Source organism: Typopeltis vanoorti, chromosome 13 (genome assembly GCF_054136105.1).
Source record: "Typopeltis vanoorti isolate ZY-2024b chromosome 13, IOZ_Tvanoo_1.0, whole genome shotgun sequence".
NCBI lineage: Eukaryota > Metazoa > Arthropoda > Arachnida > Uropygi > Thelyphonidae > Typopeltis > Typopeltis vanoorti.
This window is the reverse complement of record NC_143561.1, coordinates 90,795,589-90,819,710: the sequence shown is the minus strand read 5'-3', so window position 1 is coordinate 90,819,710 and position 24,122 is coordinate 90,795,589. Positions and strand designations below refer to the sequence as shown.

Below are 24,122 nucleotides of genomic sequence, written 5' to 3'. Positions count from 1 at the left end.
ACAGAAATAAAGTGTGTTTCCTGACCTTTGACAATTCTTTTTTCTATGATCTATCTTATGATAAACATTAACAATAAAAGATTTTCCAGTAGTAAAGCAAGCCTGTTCATTTGACACACAAAAGGCAATACTCTAACTTTGCAGGTAATTTACTTAACCTATTTGTGGAGGCCATCACATGAATGCCTCTGCAATTTGAAGGATCATTATCATTACTCTTTTTAAAGATGGGAGTTACATATGATAATGACCACTCATCAGGAATTACATCTTTTAGCAGGGGGTCTATGCAAGGCCTGCGGAGCTCTTTACCATGGCCCGCCAGCCATTTTGAAAAAAGTAACTACTTAACATTAAAACGCAATTAAATAAAAAATAATTTCAATGAAGCCCACAGGCCACTAAGCTATACTGCGGTATTTAGAATTGTAAGATGCTTTCCAGATTCACAAGGAACGCTGTGCATTTGATATTTACATAAAATCCTATAAAAATAAATATTAAATAGACATGCTGCTTCTTCAGCCATCTACCAGCACCAAGTGGTACTTAAGTACTAGTACTAACATCGCAGGTAGATGGCTGAAGCAGTAGTTCGTTCCGGTGCGCTGTCTAGTGCCTTCCAGATACATCTCGAAGGTTCTCAATACTTCATTATTTTCATATAAATACAAGAAGATCTCATCCACAGTCAGTCAGTTGTGAACAGTGTGATATTCCTGTATAAGCGTAAGCAGGTTCGTTGTGTCAACCATAGCCTATTGTGGTTTTATATTGCCAGACATTTTTCATTAGTGTGAGACATATTGGGTGGATAATAACCATTACACAGCCATTTGGGATAATTTTTTGGGTTCACCTTCCATCGCTATGGCTTCTACGAGTAGAAAGCATAAATCAAGTGATTCTTGTAGGGTTTTTAATGAAAAGTGGGCCAATTTGTACCTTTTTTGTGCCAATCAACGATAAGCCAGTGTGTTTAATTTGTTGTGAATCAATGTCAGTATCAAAAGAATACAATATAAATCAACACTATGAGACAAAGCATGCATCCAATTTCGATCACCTTCAAGGGCAGCTTTGGGTGGACAAAGTGAACCGTCTCCAAATTGATTTAAAATGCCAGCAGGGTACATTTAAAAGGCAGAGGGAAGAGAGCAAATCATGCGTCAAAGTAAGTTATGTAAGCTGAAAAAATTGCTAAAAAATCAAAAGTCTTCTTGGACGACGAGTTTGTGAAAGAGTGTCTCATCGCTACTGGGGAAATTCTGTGCCCAAATAATAAGGAAATGTTTAAAAAACTGAGTTTGTCTGAGGGCAACTGTAGCACGACGTGTCGAAGAACTTGCCAATGACATTAAAGGAACTTTAAAAAATGGTCATCCAAATTTATGTCATATTCACTTGCTTTAGATGAAAGCACAGATGTCAAGGATACAGCACAACTGGTTATCTTTGTCTGTGGCAATTGATCAACAATTCACTGTGACAGAAGAACTGCTAGCGCTCGTACCTATGAAGGGAACGACGAAAGGCACTGATATTCTTGAAGTTGCCAAGAAAATGCTCCAGTGTTTTGACCTCAGCTTAACCAAGCTCAAGGGTGAGGTAACTGATGGTGCCTGCCATGGAGGGAAAGAACGAAGAGTTTGTTGCCCTGCTACAGAAAGAACAAGAACTAGAAGGAAAAGATTTCATCCATTACCACTGTTTAATCCACCAGGAGAATTTGTGCGTAACTATTAGATTTGAGAATGTCATGAAAGTTATTGCGACTGTCGTCAACATTATTAGGGCAAGAGGAGTGAATCATTGTCAATTCCAAGTTTTTGACCAAAGAGTGCGAAGCGGACCACAGCGATGTGGTTTATTATAGTGATGTACATTGGTTGAGCAGAGGGAAGGTTCTTAAAAGTCTTTGACTTAAGGAGCAAATTACAGCAGTTCACGCAAACCAAGGGGAATCTGATTGCAGAATTCAGCGATCCGAAGTGGATGGCAGACTTTGCCTTTGTGACCGACATCTCATTGCATATGAATGACCTAAATATGAGGCTACAAACCAAAGATCGACTGGTGCACACTCTGTTTGATCACATCAAAGCTTTTGTGGCCAAGCTCAAACTTTGGGAGGCACAACTTGCAAAAAAAAAGACTTAACTCATTTTCAGCTTCTCACTGAATCCAACTGTTCATCTCTTGATGAATACGCTACAAAAGTAGCCGTGTTGCGAAGCAAGTTCGAAGAGAGATTTAGTGATTTTCGTAACCAACAGTCTTCTTTACATTTATTTTCAATGCCATTCAGTGTCAATGCTGCTGAAATGCCAGGAATGCTGGCATTTCAGCAGCACTGACACTGAAAAGAAATGCTGCTTGAACTCCAAAACAACTCTTCTTTGAAAGAAAAATTATTCAATGTGCCCTTGCTTACATTTTACAAAGACTACATTTCTGAGGATGCATTCCCTAATCTTCGCCAGCATGCTTTGAAGATGTGCACTTTGTTAGGAAGCACATATTTATGTCAGCAGTTCTTCTCTAGAACGAAGCATGTGAAGTCCACGACAAAAACTCAGATTATGGACCAACATCTCGAGAATACTCTGCGCATAGCGAATTCCGACATTGACAAGCTGGACAAGGCAAAGCATTGCCAAGTTTCCCATTGACATTGTAAAAAAAATGAATGTTTTCTTCATTATCTTTTTTCAAGTATTGATTGTATTTACTTATCATGAACCCGACTCCTACCTACGGTCTTAAAGCTGAGTTTGTTTATTTTTATAGGATTTTATGTGAAGTATCAAATGCACAGCGTTCCTTGTGAATCTGGAAAGCATCTTACAATTCTAAATACCGCAGTACAGCTTAGTGGCCAGCGGGCTTCATTGAAATTTTTAATGCGACCCGCACCACCTGAAAGGTTGAAGACCCCTGTTTTAGAACATGAGTGAACATTCTTGTTATTATTCTTAGCAGCTGGTCACTTCCATAATTCCATGGGTCACTTAAATTGAAAGGCAGCTGGCCTCCTGGGCCAGCTGCCTTTCAATTTAAGTGACCTTACCAAGGCATCTTACACCTCACCTTCCAAAAATGGATCCACTACTTCAATGTATTCCTTCCTATCCTCTGTCAGAAGTTTCTTAAAATGACTTATCCAGGCCGTTATAGGTATTATCTTCACTGGATGTGATCTACAGTTTGATGTTCTCATGCACCTGATGGTCCTCCATGCCTGAGCCAACTTATTATAATCTAATGAGTGATTAATCTCAGAACAAACTCTGTTTCAATATTCACAGCAAATTGCCTACAAAGGTTGGTTGATTGGTAGAGCCTCTGTTACTAATGGCTCAGCAAAAAGTTAAGCAAGTTTCAGCACGGTTAGTAGTTGGAAGGGAAGTTCGCCAACCAGATGGTAACCTACATTTCTCAGTTTATAGAAAGAAGACTCATACAGGCCATTATATCCATGCGGATTCTCATCACCATCCCAGTCAAAAGGCAGGAACTATTAAAACACTGGTTCATCGGGCCCACTCCTTTTGTTCTACAGACGATCTTTTACAGAAAGAACTACAATACATAACTTCTTCCTTTCTATCTAATGGTTATAAGAATTGCTTCATTGAAAGAACTTTGAGTAGTTTTAATATGTCTTCCTCTTCAAACACAGAGGAAATAACGCGCATTACTATCCCTTATGTACAAGGCATCAGTGAACGTATAGCAAAAGTTTTAAAACCACTGAATATTTTTGTTGCCTTTCGACCGTTTAGAAAAATCTCCACCTTTCTCACTTCTCCTAAGGACAAGCTTCCACATCTTAATCATCCAGGTGTCTACCAGATTCCGTGCTCTTGTGGATTATCTTATTTCGGACAAACGGGAAGATCTGCCTCTATTCGGCTAGAAGAACACCAATCTTATATTGAATACTTTAAACCTGAAAAGTCGCGACTTTCTGAACATGCCATCTTCACTAGACACAGAGTTCATTGGAGAAAGACAAGAGTTCTTCACAAAAGTCAGTTTCTCATGGAACGCCTTTATAAAGAAACATGTGAAACTCAACTTCATTCTCCTAACTTAGATTCGACGGCTTACGTCTATCCCCTTTATGGGAGATAGTACTTTACAAATCAGCTAATCTTTCCTAACTTTTTATTGTATTAATTTTTTTTTTTTTTTAGGAAAGCTATTGACCTTTTTAGTTATCTTACACCAGCTACTTAGGTGGCACTTTTTGGAATTGTCAGTTAGTGTTTAATTTTGAGCTTAATGTACTGAAGATGCCTGTGACACACAGGTGAAAATTATACTAATAAATAATCTTTCTACGTGAGTTTTTTCCGTTATTTATTGTGTACCGATCCAGAACCTTCCTTTATTGTTTCTGTCGAAACCATCAAATCTATGTTTTTCAGTAACCTCTTTTAATACTACTTCTAATTTTCCACTTAAACTCAGTATGTTCCATGTTCAAATATCAAAGTTCGTGTTCATGAACAATTTCTTTTCTTAAATTTTTGTATGGTTCCATTTTTCTCCCAAGGATAGATAGCAATAGGTTTATTTTATAAGAGATGCCAACCCTCTTCTTAATCTGCCCCCACCAACATGGAGGACAACAGTTTTATTCTCAGAGTGTACCTTCTCCCAGACTGTACTAGGCCACACACAGAGAAGGTATCATCAGGGACCTCTACCCCTAGAATGACCATCTTCACCCTGCCTATGAGTTCCCTCTACCTGTACAATAAGAGATTAAGGTAGGAAGAAGAAAGACCCTTTGTCCTTGACTATTCTAACAGAATTGGGGTCAGATGTAGACAGGAGTTGGTCAAGAAAGACCAGACAGGAAAGGTGACGAGGTCTGTCACAAAATAAGTAAAAGAGAGCAAACCCAGCTGGGGGACCCTAGGGATGCTGCTACCATTACTATTAAGATGACAGCCCTAGGGCCCTGTTAGTCCACAGGTCCTTATTCAATATATTAAAGACCCAACCATATATGATGGATCCCACCATCTGCCACCTGGGGAATTTGCTCTCTAGAGATCAGTTTTTACCAAAAGACAATTGAGTACTCTAATAGCAAATATACAAATGATAGTCAAAATATTCTGTAGTTTACTTGAAGATGATCAAATCATTCTTTATTGCTTCAAATATTCACTGTGCTATCCACTGAACATGTGTGATGAAGTAATGCAGTTTTTCATATAAGAATTTAACAGAACGGACTAAATTGCATGCAAGGATTTAAAAAAATAATTTAAATAGTGTGTTTTGCATCAGTGGGAGCTACCTAACATGGTTTCAGGAATCTACATTATGTGATGTTTCACATGGAAATCATTAATAAATATTAGCATTAGTGTTTTGTTGTCCAAGCAATACTATATGCAGAGAGTACAGTAAATATATTATTTCTTTTACACAAAATTAGGAAATCAGAAAAATCTGTGACAACAGCAGAGGTGAGGGATGAACCCTCAAGCTCAGTGTTGTCACTATACTGAGGGACAATAGCAAGACCTACAGAATGAAAACCAAACTATTTGGAAATTCTGTGGAATTTTTGGAATTCATTTTTGCTGAAGAGGTGGTACAATCAGAGGAAGAAGTGCAATATAGTTTAAATATTTGGAATGGGGAATAAAATGAAAAGCAATATAAAAATATAGAACAGAAAAGTATATAAGATGATCAGAAACATCAACAAGAAATTGAATCCAAAGAAGAGAACCATAAAAAATGAAAATGGAGAAATCTTGATTGACACAGAAGAAATGAGAGAGAGAGAGAGAGAGATCAATGAGATTTGAGAGTACTGGACCTGGTCATAGGATCAGAAGAGCTGTCCATAACCAAGTTGGCCACATTGCCTCTGAGTGGAAAACATTACCATGGGATCCTGACTTGGGAGATTGCAAACATGAGGAATATGCCATCAAGAAGGAGTATATACGTGGAACTACAAGGCAGGTGATTATGATAAGCTTAGGAGGAAATGTAAATCTGTGTCATGGGATGAATCAATCACTGCAGGGTAAGGATGTTAGTAGTACATGGGTGATAGTCAAGGGTCATCTAGAAGAAGCAATATTAAATTGTATACCTAAGGTAAAGTGGATTAATCAGATAGAAGTTAGGTGGATGAGTAATATCATTAAGCATGGGCTACAGAAGAAAATGCTACGAAGGGTATATAAGAAGAAAGGTGATGAGCAAATTCATGAACAGTACAAGGCTCAGGAAAGAAAGGTGGCTAGCATGGCAAGGAAGGCAAAATCAGATTATAAGAATAATTAGCTGAGCAGGCCAAAGGAAATCCCAAAAAGTTCTTCTTTCTTTATCTGGCAAGTAAGAAGAAGAATGATCATTAAAGATTAACCTTAATAAGTGATGAGGGTCACATGGTGACAGAAGCAGATAAAATAGTTGAGTTACTGAGTATCCACTTTGCAAGTGTATATCATCCAAGCAAGGTTACTGATGTAATATATGTGACAGACAATGACGTGGGGACAGAGGTAGATGAATTGGTGGTTCTTAGGATACTGCAGAATCATAATATAAATACAGCTGTGGGATTAGATGGGATATCAACTAAGGTTCTGCAAGAATGTGAAAGGGAACTGGCAATGCCTCTAACTAGGCTCTTTAAGTCTCAGCTCTGGTAGTGTTCCATCGGAGTGAAAGAGGGCAAAATAATTCCCTTGCATAAGGGAGGTTCTAAGACTGCAGTAGCAAATTATAGTCCAATCAGTTTCTCAGGTGATGGTAAAAGTACTGGAAAAGTTGGTCAAAGAGAGAATTCAAGAATGGGTGGATAAAGATATGATACTGTATGTGGGGGCAACATGGCTTTGTAAAGGTTAGGTCATGCCTTAGTAATTTACTAACTTCTTATAATATAAGTAACAGCTGGGTTGGATAAAGGAAATGGCTATACGATGACTGCTGGATTTCGCAAAGGCATTTGACAGAATACCATATTGAACACTGTTATGCAAATTAAAACCAATGGGTGTGGATGTGGCACTAGTTATGTGGATAAGAGGGTGGCTGCTGGACAGATATCAAAAAGTGGTATATGGAGAGACAAAATCAAGGTGAAAACAGGTAACTAGTTGTGTGCTGTGAGATTCATATCAGGTACCAGTACTGTTTCATTTGTACATAAATCATCATCATCAAATTCCTGCCATGTACCCTCAAGGGGTGTACAGGATATGAGAGTACTACATGAAAAAATTACATCATTACTAACTTCCTATCTACAATATTCCTCCAAATCAGTCTGTTACTTGTCAAGACTCCAACATTATCAGATCTTATATTTCTATCCTCTAAGGCACTTTGTACCGTATCAATCCACCTATATCTTGGTCTTCCTCTGGGTCGTTTTCCTGCCAACCTGGCAGAGAACACTTGTTTTGCTAATCTTTTCTCTCCCATTCTATTTAAATGACCATACCACCTGAGATTAGCTCTGCTAACGCATTCCTGGATGCTGACAATGTCAAGTTCTTTCCTAATATCCTCATTTTTAATATGATATTGCCATTGATGCCATCTGTTCACGCCTATAATCTTTCTCAGGACTCTCATATCTGCGGTCTCTAGTCTTTGGTCAAGTGTTTTACTTCTGACCCAGCTCTGAGATCCATAAGTTAAAATTGGTTTGAACACAGTCTTGTATACAGCTAATTTAGTGTTCCGACTAATTTCTCTCTTATTCCATATGAATTTATTCAATTGACTTCCCACCATACCAGCTTTGCTGTTTCTGTTGTCTATTTCTATATTTAATTTACCATCTTCAGTAAAAATCGTGCCTAAGTAGCTGAAATGTTTTACTTGTTCCACAGGTTCTCCATTCACAACACAGTTGACATTTTCAATGATTCTGCCTATTTTCATTGTCTTTGTCTTTTTATTGCTGACCTTCATACCATATCTATTACAACAGCAATTCAATTTAGTCAGAGAATCTTGCACACTTGTAGCGGATTTATTTAGAAGTATAACATCATCCGCATAAAGCAAAGAGCTGACATTAACATCTCCAATTTTGATATCAGGTTTAATACCACTTTCCTTCATAATGTGATCCATATAGATAATGAATAACAGAAGGGATAATGTACATCCTTGTCTCACACCAGATTTAACATTAAACCATCTTCCTCTACTTCCTTCAATTCTAACTGCTGACTCACAACTCAAATAAAGACTAAGTATTGCTTGATATAATGCCCCATTGACACCATATAACTGCAGCGTATTGAATAGCTTCTCTCTTGGCACCTTGTCATATGCCTTTTCCAAATTGACAAAACTTAAATACAGATCTTTGTTATATTCCCATGCTTTCTCGACTATTTGTCGTAAAGTGAACATCTGATCCTGACAGCCTCTATTTGGCCTGAATCCAGCTTGTTCTTCACCAAGCTTTTCTTCCACAATTCTTCTCAACCGTTTCTCAAGTATACTTGCATAGATTTTGCCAGGAACACTCAGTAGGGAAATACCTCTGTAATTCTCACATTCAGTTTTATTTCCCTTTTTATATATGGGTACTACGAGAGCTCTACTCCAATCATCGGGAATTCGTCCCTCTGTCCAGGCTTTCTGAACTATGCAGTGCAGCCACTGTAAGACTTTCATACCACCATACTTCAGCATTTCTGGTCGAATATCATCTACTCCTGCTGCCTTTCCACATTTCAAGCCTTTGATGGCTTTTTCTACTTCGAGTATGGATATGTATTCCTGACTGCATGCCTGGTCAGTGTTTTTTATCACTGTGCTGTCATTACTGCTTGTTTCATTTAGCAGTTTTTCAAAGTATTTACTCCATACTTCAAGGATATCTTTTTCTCCCATTTTCATGTCACCTTTATCATCTCTAACTCCTTTTACAGCACTCTTTCCTCCATTCCTAAGCTTCTTCAACAACCTCCAGAATATTTTCCCACCTTCTTGATATTTATTTTCTATATTCTTGCCAAAGTCCTCCCATGACTTTTTGTTTAGCTAGTTTTACACACTGTTTAGCTTTCTTACATTTGTCTCTGTATTCTGTAAGAGTAAAAGCTGACTTATTTGCAAGGAACTTTTGATATGCTTTCTTCTTTTCCTTCACTGCCTCTTTAACTTCCTGTGTCCACCAGGGAGTTCTGATTTTTTTATCCTTGCACACAACCTCATCACATGCCTCTCTGGCAGAATCAATCAATGTTTTCTTCAGAGTTTCCCACTGAATCTCCAAGGTTTGATTCCTGTTCTCAAACTCTTTCATTTTCTTTTCAATAATCTTTCTGTATTTTAGTCTACAGTTCACATCTGAGAGCTGCTCAACTTTTATTCGCTTTAAAACTTTCTTACATGTTATTCTTTTCAATATGAAATTCAATTTTATCCTGCTCAAGACTAAATAGTGAGCACTTCCAATTTCAAATCCTCTGTACACTCTGGTGTCCTGCACCAGGGAGAAAACATCACTATCAACAATAACATAGTCAATGAGACTTTTCTTATTCCTAGCCTCTTCTCTCCATGTGAATTTGTGCACATTTTTATGTTGGAACATGGTGTTAGTAATAACCAGTCCATGTCCTGAGCAGAAATCCAACAGATATTTGCCATTATTATTAGCTTTGCTCTTTTCTCAAAATTTTCCCAAAATATTTTTGTATGTCTCACAATCATTTCCTACTCTGCTATTTAGGTCCCCAACAAGGACCAACTTTTCCTTTTTCATTGTGTCAGTTGCTTTTTCTAAAGCATCAAAAAATTCCTCCACTTCTACCTTAGTAGAACCTTCTGTGGGACCATAGGCACAAATAAGTCTCATTGTCCAGTTCCCCATTCTCATATTTGCCCACATGACTCTACTTGAGACTGACTGCCATTCAAGAAGATTAGCCTCGTATTTTGTGTTGAACACTATGGCTACTCCTTCTTTTCCTTGATTGTCATTGCCTGAATATAACATTTTGTATTTATTGCTCAGAAAGATTTCACCAGTTTTGGTCTTTTTTGTTTCAGTCACCCCTATTATGTCGATCTGGTACTTATCTAATTCCTCGGCTAGCTCCATTTCTTTGCCATTCAGGCTTCTTACGTTGATAGTACCGATCTTTAACTCTGGTGATGTTGAGTTGGGGTTTGTTTTCAGATTTGTTCCAGTAGCCGACTTTTCGCTGTTCGCCCTGGTTCCCTGGCGAAAACAACGGGGGCCTTGTTTAACCGGGCGACGCCCCAGCCGGCATGAAATTTTGTCATGTTGTACCATCATTTTTATTTTGGTTTAACCAATAAGAATACAATTTGGTCGGCTAAATCCCAAATTGCCAGCCCATCCTCGTTCGTTCAGTATCAAAGTAGATACCCAACAGGGTGCACCACGAGAAGGTGAGGATTGGACATTAGGTCAGAAGCCCTGTTTGGTTCTCCGCATTCCTTTAAAGGCTATGTGGAGGTCTCCTCTCAGTTATACAGCTTTGACCCTTAAGCACCCCTTGTACATAAATCATATAAGAAATAACCTGAAAGGAAATATTCAGCTGTTTGCTGATGCGAAATCAATGAAGGTGATGTGGAGAGCCTGCAGGACAATTTAAATGGGCTGTCAGTATGAACAAAAGATAATGTGGAGAAATGTAAAGTTATGCATTTTGGGGTAAATAGATTACAAGCTGTGTACCACATTGATGGAACTGTACTCCAGAAACAGATGAAGCTAGAGATTTAAGGATGGTGGTGGTGGTAGACAGAGAGGTAAAGGTTAGAGGACACATAGCTAAGGTTGCTAAGGTAGCCCATAAGAGTACGTGGCTATTGAAGAATACATTAACAAGCAGAGATAAAATTGTTATTACTCTTTATAGAGTCTTGATATGTCCACACCTGGATTACTGTGCTCAGATTTGGTTGCCCGGGTTTCTTGGGGGGATGAGGAAGCAGCAGAGAAGATTCAGAGGCAAGTGACCAAGATGGTGAATGGTATGTGGAATGTTCCCTACGAGAATAGACTGAGGGTGCGTGGATTGCAGAAGTTGGTTGATAGGAGAAAAAGAGGGGATATGATAGAAACATTTTAGTTGCTTAAAGGATTTTATAGGATTGATGCAAGGGAAATGTTTCAACACTTGGCTAGAGGGGCCAGAACAAGGGATCATCCCTAGAAGTTGAATAAAGGTGCAGTTAGTAGGGCTGTGAGGACTAGATTTTTTGCTTATAGAGTTGTGAATGAGTGGAATGGGTTGCCAGAGTCAGTTGTGAATGCTTTGTCTGTAAATGGATTTAAGGAGAGGTATGATAGATTGTGTGGAAAGTTTGAGTCTCCTGCAATGAGTTTTCCGACTCCATGGATGCACCCGTACAATAATAATAATAATAATAATAATAATACTTACTAAAAGAAAGAGCCATAAGGCTTCACTTCAGTGATGTAGAATTACATAGGTAAAGTGGATACTAGATCCAACATTATTTCAAAGCTAAATGTTTGCAGAAATCATGAAAGTTTGTAAACAGCTTGAAAGAGCTGTTAGGCCAGTGAAAGCTTTATTAAATGCACTAATAAAAGGCGAATATATGGATGCTTGGGCAGCGCTCATGCCTTTTAAGTAGTGCAAGATAAGACAACTCGGGAATGCCAAGAATTATATTCTCATAAGCTCTCAGATCAACTTATGAAATTTTCATAGTTTCCACAAACATTCGGTTTTGAAATAATGTTGGATCTAGTATTCACTTTGCCTATGTAATAATAATACTGCTCAGAGTTATATGTTGAGGTCCAAAAGCAGTTAATTGAAGGAAATATCATCACCAAGCAGCACAGAGGGAGAAGGGATGAGATTGTTAAAACATGGTGGCAAAGTGATAATAGACAAATGTACCAGTTGTGTAACACAGCATGGGAAGAAGGCAAAACACCAAAAGAATGGGCAAGATCGATTCTAATACTCACTCACAAAAAACAAAGCAAAATGGGCTGCAAAAAGTATAGAACAATAGCTCTAACTAGTCATGTGGGTAGAGTACTTATGATGATATTAATGGAAAGAATAAGGAAACTAATGGCAGAAAATCTGGAAGATGAGCAAGCAGTATTTAGAAGAATCAGAAACACTGCAACAAACATTAATGCTAAGAGTAATTGTAGAGAAAGTTCTATAAAAATAAAAATGTTTACTCCTGTTTTTGTTGACTTTTAGAAAGCATTCCATACTATAAATCAGAAAGTGGTGTGGACTGTATACTTGAATTTCATAGAGTAGACAGGAATGCCATGTCTCTTGCAGAGCATCAGTGACAATGCAGAGGCTGCTGTGAGAAACTGTGGAGAAATGCACGATTGTACAACATGCTGAACAGGGTTTTTAAAGTAAAAAAAAGAAATCAGCAAGAAAACAAAACTGTCAGTTTACCACTAAGTTTATAATCCCAATACTGATCTACAGTTGTGATGTATGACTGCTGACAAAACTGTTCAGCCAAATGCAAACCACCAAAATGAGATTTCTACTAAGAGTAGAAAGGAGATTGAAGGCACAGAAGAGACATAAAATATGAAACAATAACAACAAGGGCAGGAGTAAAACTGCTAAAAACGATTATCCAGGAAACGTAATTCAGATGTTTTTGCACAGAATGGAAAATACAAGATATCTAAAAAAGGCTTGGGAAAGACCCAGAGGCAAAAGACATAGCAGAGGGACATCCAAAACAAATTGAAAGAGTACGATGGAAAGATGTCAAGGTAGTATCCAGACACTGAAAGAAGTAGGGTACTAGAAATACAATTTTATTAATACAGACCAGTATTTTACAATAAAAACATTTATTCAAACCTACCAGTTTCGCCAGCAAACTGTCTGGCTTTTTCAAGGCATTACGGAGATATGAAAGTTAGTAAATGCAAATTAAAAGGAACATAAAAAACGTTGTAAACCATTACAAGTCTACAAGTTGTAGACTTGTAATGTGATAATGAATAAGAACAATAAGTCATCTCTGTCACGCGAAACGTGTAACCATAGATACTAGTTTGGTTTACAACGTTTTTTATGTTCCTTTTAATTTGCATTTACTAACTTATTGTTCTTATTCATTATCACATTACAAGTCTACAACTTGTAGACTTGTAATGTGATAATGAATAAGAATAAGTCATTTCTGTCACGCGAAACGTGTAACCATAGATACTAGTTTGGTTTACGTTTTTTATGTTCCTTTTAATTTGCATTTACTAACTTTCATATCTCCGTAATGCCTTGAAAAAGCCAGACAGTTTGCTAACGAAACTGGTAGGTTTGAATAAATGTTTTTATTGTAAAATACTGGTCTGTATTAATAAAATTGTATTTCTATTATAAAACGACCAAAAATGTATAATTTAGAAGTAGGGTACTCTTTTCAGTATCTCTACATCATCAGATAAAAATGATTAACTAAGAAAGAAAGAAAGAAATTATTGAGCACATTTTCTATTATATCACTCTTAGTAGATACCTGACATAGTGTACAAGTAGGCTGTCATTTCCTCTGGAAACAAAACTACAATTACCTCAACCAAGACAAAAAAATGTGCTTCTAAAATAAAGCAAAATTATTGTTTTTCTTCATTTTTACTAACGTTGATAAAAGGAAAGATGATAAAAATTTAAACTCAGATTTTGCTCTCTGAATTGTATAAAAAACTGTTTTGCTTTTTTTTTTTTATCATGTTTCTTTAAAAAGCAAAACAAATGACTAAAATATTTAAAAGTGAAAGTTGGAATACAAAATTAATTTTAAACTTACCAACAGCTGATGCAATCAGAGTTTTCCCTTTAAATTTATCAAATGCTTCAGAAGGTGATAAAATTACTTGCTCGACACTCTCACTTTGATCCTGAAAAAATACTCTAAATATGCAAATTGTTCAAATAGAAAAAAAATCTCTAATATTTATATATTTATCTATATTTTTGTTATTTTCAAACTGAAAAATTTTTTTCAGTTTAAACTGAATATATATATATATATAAAGCGAAGTCTGTTTTCGATGTTTGCTTATAACTCGAGAACAAACTGACCAATTTTGATGATCTCTTCACCAATAGACAGAGGATGTTCCAAAGATGGTTTGTGTGCATTTTCATCAATGTACACCTCCAGATTATGGAGCAATGATTAATTTTTTTTTACCTCCCCTCCACAGCCCATACTGCAGTTTAACAATATCTGGCCACTATTTTGTAGCCAGATATTGTTAAATTCTATTGTTAAGTTCTTTCGTTATTACCCGTGGTCAAATATTGTTACATTTTTTAGATATTGTTAACTTCTATTGTTAGATTGTGATATTAAGTTCTTTCATTATTACTATTATGTTTATTAGCAGTTTTTATAATTATTATTTTTTTTTTTCTCCCCAATATGCCATGATGGAGAGCAAGTTCTTTAAGTCGCTTGACTCCTGTTGCAAGGTATATGAGACTAAATAGCGAATTATTGAAGTTTCTTGGAATAATAAGGAACGGTCTGCTTTCTCTTACAATTGTAATCTAAGATATTCCACTGATCCAACAGTTGTGATTGTCAACAGACATGAATCTCCCAGAATGTTGTTTGAATAGAAAGTAAATGAAATCACAGCTCCTCCTGAACCATTATTATCACTCATTACAATGCAACATCCACAATCTCATCAATTTATTGAAACTATTTGAGCTTACAATTCTGCATTTCAGACGACATTATTTGGTACAAAGCAAATAGTTGAAAGGGGGTTTATGCCTACTTTCAAGGTGCAAGGTCAAGTGTGCCATTTGGCTGGAAGTTTGTTGCCAGTTGAACCAAATGACCATAAATTTTTACAAATTTATTTTGTTTTGAACAAGCAGCTTCCCATTGTAGATAGATCACAGAGTTGAACTCAGAAACTGTATTTGATTTACAAGGAATGTTACATCAGCATAACATATATACAAACTTTTAAGTCAGCTATAGAGAATGCTTACAATGTGCAAGAACTAAGACTGGCCATACATGCAAAGTGAGTACTGACAGGATATCACACAGGCAGATTCAATGTGCCCACAGCTAATGAAGTAGCAATTGTCATTACTGGGTAAGAATTTATCTGCAGAGACATAATCTTACATTGTCATGACATTAAACTGAAATGGATATGGGAGACACAGAGTCTATGACACACTCCAATATCCACTTTTATTTTGCAGAGGAGAGGATGGATATTGCATTGATTTACCACGTCCAGGAAGTAGAAAACCTACAAGTAGAAAAACTGTTTTAGCAATGAATTTTTATGCACATGATGGTATGGATGAAAAATTTAAATCCACTATATAGATATGGTCAACTCATCAATCAATACTGGGTTGATATGTATGCTAAAATTGAATATATATGTTATGGACTAAATGATTAACGGGCATTATTTATAATGCCCGTTAATCATTTAGTTAACCATTATGAATAAAGATAAACAAAATTGGGAACTGTAATAAATTTCATGTTATCATAATTTATCACATTGAAGGGTCAATATGAATACTGCTATTATCTGGTTGGGCAAAGTGATAATAATGACACTTTTTTGGCAGTATTAGAAGCAGTACAGGCTGGGGGAGGAGCGATTCTTTGGATTTCTTTTGTCAGGAGACGTGAAGGGAACTTTGCCCAGGTCATTCAAATTTTTACAAAATTAGCATATTTGCCGATGATATCAAAAATGAAAGAGTCAAAAACCAAAGTGACTTGGCCCATAACATATAAACATCATATATGGATATTGTAATATGCATATGGAAATTTGATTAAATATTATGCTCACACTGAAGAAACATTTCAGATATTGCATGATGCTCACAAAGATATATTTCAGATATTGCATGATGCCCATATCGCTATTGGCCATGGTGGCAGAAACAGAATGGGAAAAAAATTAAGTACGAAATATAAAAATATTACAAGGGAGATGATCATAATTTAGGCTGTTAGGTTAGGTGTTTTTTTTAAATCAAATTGCCCAAAGGGAATGTAGCTTTATTCATACCGTCTGGCCAAATTCTTAATGAAAAAAAGGAATGTAGCTTTATTCATACCATCTGGTCAAATTCTTAATGAAAAAAAAGGGAATGTAGCTTTATTCAAAATGTCTGGTTGTTAAGCAGTAGTCCACTGCTAAGTGGAATACTGTTACTAATATTGCAATCAGAGATTTCTACCATAATTGGATTCAAATCAGCCAGTATCATTAGCATCATGCCCACTATCTTGTTTTTTCTTCCTAAAAATGGATACTAGTTATATCTACTTTTGAGAGCTAGGTCTCACTAATGCCAATAATCTGAAGCCACATCATATATACTAAAGCAACAAACTCAACCCTCCCCCCCCACACACACACACTGTTCCCAATACTCTTGACATTTTGTGTACAGCCATGATATTGCATGCTTTTTTGTATACTCACTTCTGTAGTCTGCATGACACAACTGGACAACTTTCAGATCTAATGCTTCACTTGCAGAAATTCTTGCACATACTTAATAAGTCTGAACCAGATGAGCACACAATCATCCTTTCATCATTATCAACTCCACGATTAAGCATATTTGTATCATTAATACAGTTGCATAACTTAGTCATTCATATTGCACACATTCTTACCATACCTCCCATCATAATCTAGTTTCCCTAACTCTCTGTATCAGGCCACTTCGCAATAAATAACTTCTCCAGACACCAAACACACGCAAATGAAGGAAATTCCTCTTATATAAATCATTCTTTCTTGAAACTTGCTCCACACGTCCAAGGGCTCCCTACACCACATATACAATGAATCAATTGCCATTATAGCTCTTCTTACTAATTCAGCACTATCATATCTAGTTAATGATTTTCACTTTCTCACTCTTCACTTTTGCTTCTTACAGCAGGCCTTTCATATTCTCTCTCATGCTGTATTTATCACCAGTCAAAACAGTTTGTTACTAACAGAACTATCATCTTTTTTGTGTTTCAATTACATTAATTAAATTTTTGATTTTAGCATTTAGAAAGTAGGCAACACAGTCATCAATTGCATATGCTTTATAATCTAATCTCCATACCATACAATATTCTTCTTTTTACAATAGACTTTGCCTACCTGATTATCATTATACACCTTCTGTCTAAAAAGAAACTGAACTTTTTGAAAATAGAAGAAACTAGTGGCGCCACCTGTTGTATCTTTTTGTTGTCGAAAGTGGCAACCTTCATTAGTGTTGTGTCAACTGTTTATGACATTTGTTTCATTAGAAGCCATAATATAGTGCCAAGAGTGAACCTTTGATAAAACTTTTACCAAAACGCATCAAATGCTTCAAAAAGCATACGGTGATGCTTATTCTGTACTCAAGTTTACGAGTGGTTTAAACGATTTCAAAGTGGTCGTGAGACGCTTGAGGACGATGAAAAGCTAGGCTGTCCAAAAACTGGACTGAGCGAAGTTAACATCCAAAAAGTGCATGATTTCATCAAAGAAAACCTGAAATTGTCTGTGAGATTGATTGAAGATGAATTGGGGATTCCAAAATCAACTATGCACAACATTTTGACAGAGAATTTGGGCCTTTGTAAATTAAATTTGCGATTTGTTCCCCACAAGTTGACCGACGACCAAAAAATGTATCAAATTGAACACTGCAAGGACCTCATTAAAACCGCTCGTAAGGACTCAAAGTTCCTTGAAACGATCATTACTAGCGATGAAACATGGTGTTTCGAGTATGAGCCTGAAACAAAGTGCCAGAGTGCTGAGTGGAGACCACCAGAAGAGGGGCATCTGAAAACAAGTCGCTTGGAGAAATCAAAAGTAAAGACAATGCTGATTTGTTTCTACGATTCCAAGGGCATTATCCACAAAGAATTCATTCTGCCTGGCCAAACGGTCAATGGTGAGTTTTATCTTGAAGTGACTGATAGCAAGAATTCATCGTGTACGGCATGAATATCGTGATGCAGACAGCTGGTCACTTTTGCATGATAATGCACAATCTCATCGTTCGAACATTGTGAGACAGTTTTTGAGCAAAAACCAAGTTTGTGTGTTGGATCACTTGCCGTATTCACTTGATTTAGTACCCTGTGCTTCTTTCTCTTCCTCCAACTTCATTTGCCGATGAAAGGAAAGCGATACGACACCATTGAAAACGTTCAAGCAGCAGTAACCACGACCCTCAACAGTATCCCAAAAACCGAATTAATTAACCATACCAAATGCTGTATCGAAGCTGAGGGAGAGTATATTGATTGAAATAAATGATTTGAATAATTATAATTGGCCTGTGTTTTATTTTCTATCAAAAGTTCGGTTTCTTTTTGGACAGAGGGTGTATTCATGCCGTATGGAATGAATATCGTGATGCAGACAGCTGGTCAATTTTGCACGATAATGCACCATCCCATTGTTCGAACACCGTGAGACAGTTTTTGAGCAAAAACCAAGTCTGTGTGTTAGATCACTCGCCGTATTCACCTGATTTAGCACCCTTGGCACTATAACGAGAATTCATCGCATACGGCATGAATATCGTGATGCAGACAGCTGTCACTCTTGCACGATAATGCACCATCTCATCGTTCGAACATTGCGAGACAGTTTTTGAGCAAAAACCAAGTTTATGTATTCGATCACTGGCTGTATTCACCTGATTTAGCACCATGCGACTTCTTTTTCTTCCCCTGACTTCATTTGCCGATGAAAGGAAAGCAATACAACACCACTGAAACCGTTCAAGTGGCAGTAACCACGACCCTCAACAGTATCCCAAAAGCCAATATAAAAAAACTCATTTAACGAATTAATTGACTGTGCCAAACACTGTATTGAAGCTGAGGGAGAGTATATTGATTGAAATAAATGATTTGAATAATTATAATTGACTTGTGTTTTATTTTCTATCAAAAGTTCGGTTTCTTTTTGGACAGTGGGTGTAAAATATCTTACTTGATTCACTCTCTTGTTGTTTCTCCTTTTCCTGCTTATCTTTCTTGTCCTTCCAGTGCCTCTCTAATCATTGAGTTTTTCCTCTCTTCAACTTTACCTATTCATCATCCATCTAATAATTTTTAGTCTTCATATTTCCAAAGTAATTAATTATTGATATTCTCATTAGTTTTTGCAATGGCATGATTATCTTCAATGGAACAAACAGACTTATTTACTCTTGCATGCTTTAGGCTAGCATTCCTCTTTGTTACTGCTCTATTGTTATTACGTTTTTAGCACCATTATACAGTACTACTTTACTATTTATAATCAAAAATATAAAAAATAGGAAATATACCAAATACAACATATACACAAAAATCAGTTTATTCTAAAAAAAAAAAAAAAAAAAAAAAAAAAAAAAAAAAAAAAAACCACAATAAAATGGATAAAAAATCACCAATTTCACAGAAGCATTAAATAAACCCTACTAGAATTCCACATATATCCCTTTCTGACAGCAAAATTTCCTGTACAATGACCTCCCAAACTATTACCTCATGATCACTTTCACCAACTGGTGATAATTTTATCAACAACCTCATTAACAACCATATCCTGCGAGGATATCATCAAAACCAACAGCCAAATACCTTTAATTACTTCTAACACATGCTGCTTAACATAGCTATCTCTCAAAAATACAACAAATTCACTCTTCCCATTCCCAAACACTACCTCCTTCCAATCCACATTCTCGTAATTAAAATCTTCCATTAAGTCACTTTCTTTTTACACACCCAACCAATCTGCCTAAATATTTCACATTCAATCAGTGCTCTCTCTCTACATTCCATGAACTATAACAGCCTAGTAGATATACTATTCTATTAATTTCAACTTCACACCAAACAAATTCAAAATCTTCACATGTATTACCATTTTTAACTTCTACTCTTAGTGGATACAATTCCTCTGCTATCATTAACAGCACAGCCCTTGCCCTACCTCCTCTTTTCATCTTCCTTATCCTTTCAAAAAAGTCTATTCCCAGCAGTACATCATTCTCAGACAACCTAGTTATGCCTGTACCAATTATCTCTGGGAATACCAACCAATTAATGTAACAAATATAACAATTCCACTCTCTTTGAGGTTATCCATTCAATACTATCACTCCCAACTCTAGCTGCTAGAGTACACCTCTCCTCAGTCTGACTGCCCTCTCCTTCATTTCACTGATCCTCTGATTTCTATTCAAATCCTTCTCATCTCCATGAATATACAATGCATCCTCTGTCCTGCCATATTCACTTCTTCCACCTTGTATCCATCTTCCTTCTGTCCTTCCACAACCTGATTTGCAGCCTCTTTCTCTCTGATCCTTGGCTACACTGCACTCTCAGCAAACAACAGTTTTCAGTGTTGGACAATTGGAGAGTGTCCAACACTAAACCCATTCAAATACAATCCAACTTTAGACCATTCTAATTTCCCTTCAAATTCACTTTATACATGAACGCTTGCCTCACACAACTCAACCCTCTCTCTTCTCATTAGCATCTCCTCTCCTTCACAACTCACTATCATCATATTTGGGTAACATGCTAACCACTTTCTCAACAACACTATTATCCTTTATCTCACACAACAACTTCCTCAAATCCCTATCTTCTTTCTTTCTTAACTCCCCAACATAAGTCATCTGTGCACACAACTACCACAAATTCTGATGCCTTCCTTCCTTACACACAGAGCATCAATTATACTGATGTGTTGTTATACTGAAATGGAGAAGCCTGCAGTAGTAAAGTTTTTTTGAGTCTAGTCATATATATAACTTGCATGTTTCTTCAATAATGATTCTGACTGAATTTCTTGGTGCAAGGGATTCGGCTAAAATTAAAGTATTGTGTAGAGCTACTGTCAACTCTAAATGCAAACAAGAACACAGCAAACAATAGACCAATTTGGAAGAAAATTATAGAATGTTTAATTTTTCTTCTCTCATCTCTTTCTATCTACTGCTGGATATAAGCCCCCCCTTTCTACACCATCTCATGTTAAACCTTTTGTACATGCTTTACAACACTTCACAATATCTTCTACACCAGTCATCTCTCTAATTCTAGTATTTCTTATTCTGTCCCTGTCCCTTGGTTATGTAATAACAAAGGGACAGAATACACACACACACACACACACACACACACACACACACACACACACACACACACACACACACACACAACCTGCTTTTTTGTTTTTTAGTTGTTGCCCATGTCTCCCTTCCATAGGTAAACACTGGAATAATGAACACATTAAAGAGCTTTCTTTTTAGGCATATAAGTAAAATAACATAATTTTTATTATCATCATCATTCAGAACCACCATGGAATCACAAGATTCATTGTGAGAGGCCCATCCTAAACAACACCAAGTCTATCAACGCCATTCCTTGAACTGATTCACCGTTCGTGCTCTCACCATCCTATCAGGCAATATTCCATAATTCAACCACCCCTCCATGCAAAGTCTTCATCCTATTGCTCATAACTTCCTTTTGCAACTTACAGGAATGGTCCCTTGTCTACAAAAGAACCGTCCAGTGTCAACCCTATAACTACCTCTCAGTTTAAAGGTATCAACCTCTCCTATTTAACAAACTTTTTCTGTCCACATTTCCTTAGTCCATCCTCATAATCAACGATATATAGTCCTGATATCATTTTCATTATCCACCTCTGCATGCTTTCCAAGTTTAATTTATCCTCTTCAAATCCTGGAGACCAAATCTGACACAATAGTTCAGGTGTGGTCTAACACAGCCAAAACCTCTGTTTCCTTGTGTGATTCTTCTATTTATTTCTGTCTTGTTTTTCCTTAAAACTAACTGACCAAGGTAAATATAATCCTCCACAATTTCAATATGACTATCTGTTAATTTTAGATCAGGTTGATCTGAATTTGTCATCAGTTTGGTTTTAGTCAGATTAATTTTTAAACATTTTTTCTGCTTCCTCTATCAAGTTCATTCAGCATTTCCTGAGCTTCTTTATGTTTTTCTAAAAGAACAATGTCATCTGTAAAATGCAAGGGATTAAGATTTTATCCACTGATGCTAATTCCATAGTTTTTCCATGAGAGGTTCTTAAAGACCTTCTAACATAGCAGAAAACAATTTGGGTGATATAAGATCTCCTTGCCTTACTCCTCTCCCAATACCAAATTCCTTTCCCAGATGTTCTAACTTTTAATAATCAGATATACTTTGTTGGGATGGCTTGCTGTTTTAAACTGTTTATTATTTCTGACCAATATAGAGAATCAAAGGCTTTTTCAAAATCAATGAATGCTAAATATGCAGGAAGATTACATTTGTTTGCCTTTTTCTATTACTTGGTTAATAGTGTGGATATGATCTATTGTAGAAAATCTTGCTCTGAATCCTGCTTTTCATATGGCTATGTATCATCCAAGAGCCTTGTGATCCCATTTAATATAATGGATATAAACATTTTGTACAATTGTGATAGTATGGATTGGCCTATAGTTATTATCATCTGCCCTTTTAATGTACGAGGGCTGTTCAATAAGTAATAAGACTAATTTTACTGTCGCAAAACCACTCACCACAATATTAATTTCTGTGGAATAAAGAAATGTTGCTGTCTGTATTAGCAAAAGAGGTTGATAGATGGCGTATACGAGCTGATGTGCCAGAGTGTCACGTGACTAAACGCAAGCTTGTTTCGGCATGCCTAGCCGCAACCAGTCGTCGAAATGGAAGCATCCTTGGAACAGCGTTATGTGATTAAATTTTGTGTGCGTTTGCAAAAATTGGCATCGGACACTTTTAAAATGATACACGAAGTTTTTCACGATGAAGCAATGTCGAGGGCAAGTGTTTTTCGCTGGCATAAAATTTTTAAGGAAGGAAGGCAAAATGTGGAAGATCTTGAACATAAGGGAAGACCTTCAACGTCCATCACAGAGACAATGATCAACACAGCAGCGATTATCATCAAGGAGGATCGCAGAATTACAGTACGCCAGCTGCATGTTGTCCTGAATATTTCTGTGGGAAGTGTTCACTCAATCATGGCTGAACATTTGGGACTGAAACGTGTTTGCGCCCGATGGATTCCCAAACTCTTGACACCAGAGCAAATGCAGCATCGAGTGGATGTGTGCACAGAATGGAAAGAAAGACTGGAACAAGAAGGCGATAACTTCTTAAAATGCATCATTACAGCAGATGAAGCTAGGTTGTATCACTATGACCCTACAATGAAACAACAAAGCAGTGAATGCCCCCCCCCCCAAGAAAGCAAAAATTGTAAAATCAGCTGGTAAAGTTATTATCATAATGTTTTTTGACTGCGAAGGCATTGTTTACCAACACGCTGTAGAACCCGGGAATACTGTAAACGGCTCATACTATGCAGATGGTATTTTACGGACAATGGTACAGCACGTCAAAAGGAAGCATCCATTGCTGAAGAATGGCTTCTTCAGCAATGGATGCTTCCTTTTCCATTATCGTGGTGCAATGGCTTACTGCACCACGATAATGCAAGGCCACATATTGCTGGTTGTGCAGTGGACGTTTTGCAGAAAAACAACATAGATATCCTACCACACCCTCCATACAGTCCTGATCTCGCACCGTGCGAATTCTGGCTGTTTCCTCAGCTAAAGAAACCACTAAGAGGCTGCCATTTCGAAAGCAACAAAGCATGTGTAAAAGCTGCGGAGGTGGTTTTGAAAGAACTCTCAAAAAAATGACTTTCACATGTGTTTAAGAAGTGGACGCAACATTGGGACAAATGCATCGCGTCTCACGGTAGTTACTTCGAAAAAGACCATGTAAATGATGACGATTAAAGGTAATCTGTTTTCTGTATAAATATAGTCTTATAACTTATTGAACAGCCTACGTAATAAGATAATCAAGGATTTATGCCACTGAACTGGAATTTTTTCTGCAGTTAAAATATCACTGACCATATCCAATATGATCTTATGAAACAGTGAACCTCTTGATTTAATGTGTTCTGCTAATATATCATTTTCTCCAGGACTTTTATTATTCTTTGCTAA

The 24,122-nt window shown here is 36.8% G+C and overlaps 1 protein-coding gene across 1 annotated transcript in view; it reads right to left on the bottom strand.

Annotated features, from left to right (window-relative positions):
* Nucleotides 1-24,122, bottom strand: part of DCTN2-p50 (dynactin subunit 2) — a 220,623-nt gene that overhangs the window by 139,280 nt on the left and 57,221 nt on the right. The window contains exon 3 of the mRNA XM_090403300.1: nucleotides 13,834-13,924. Within this exon, the coding sequence (XP_090259426.1) occupies nucleotides 13,834-13,924 (91 nt within the window). The remainder of the gene's footprint in view (nucleotides 1-13,833; nucleotides 13,925-24,122) is intronic.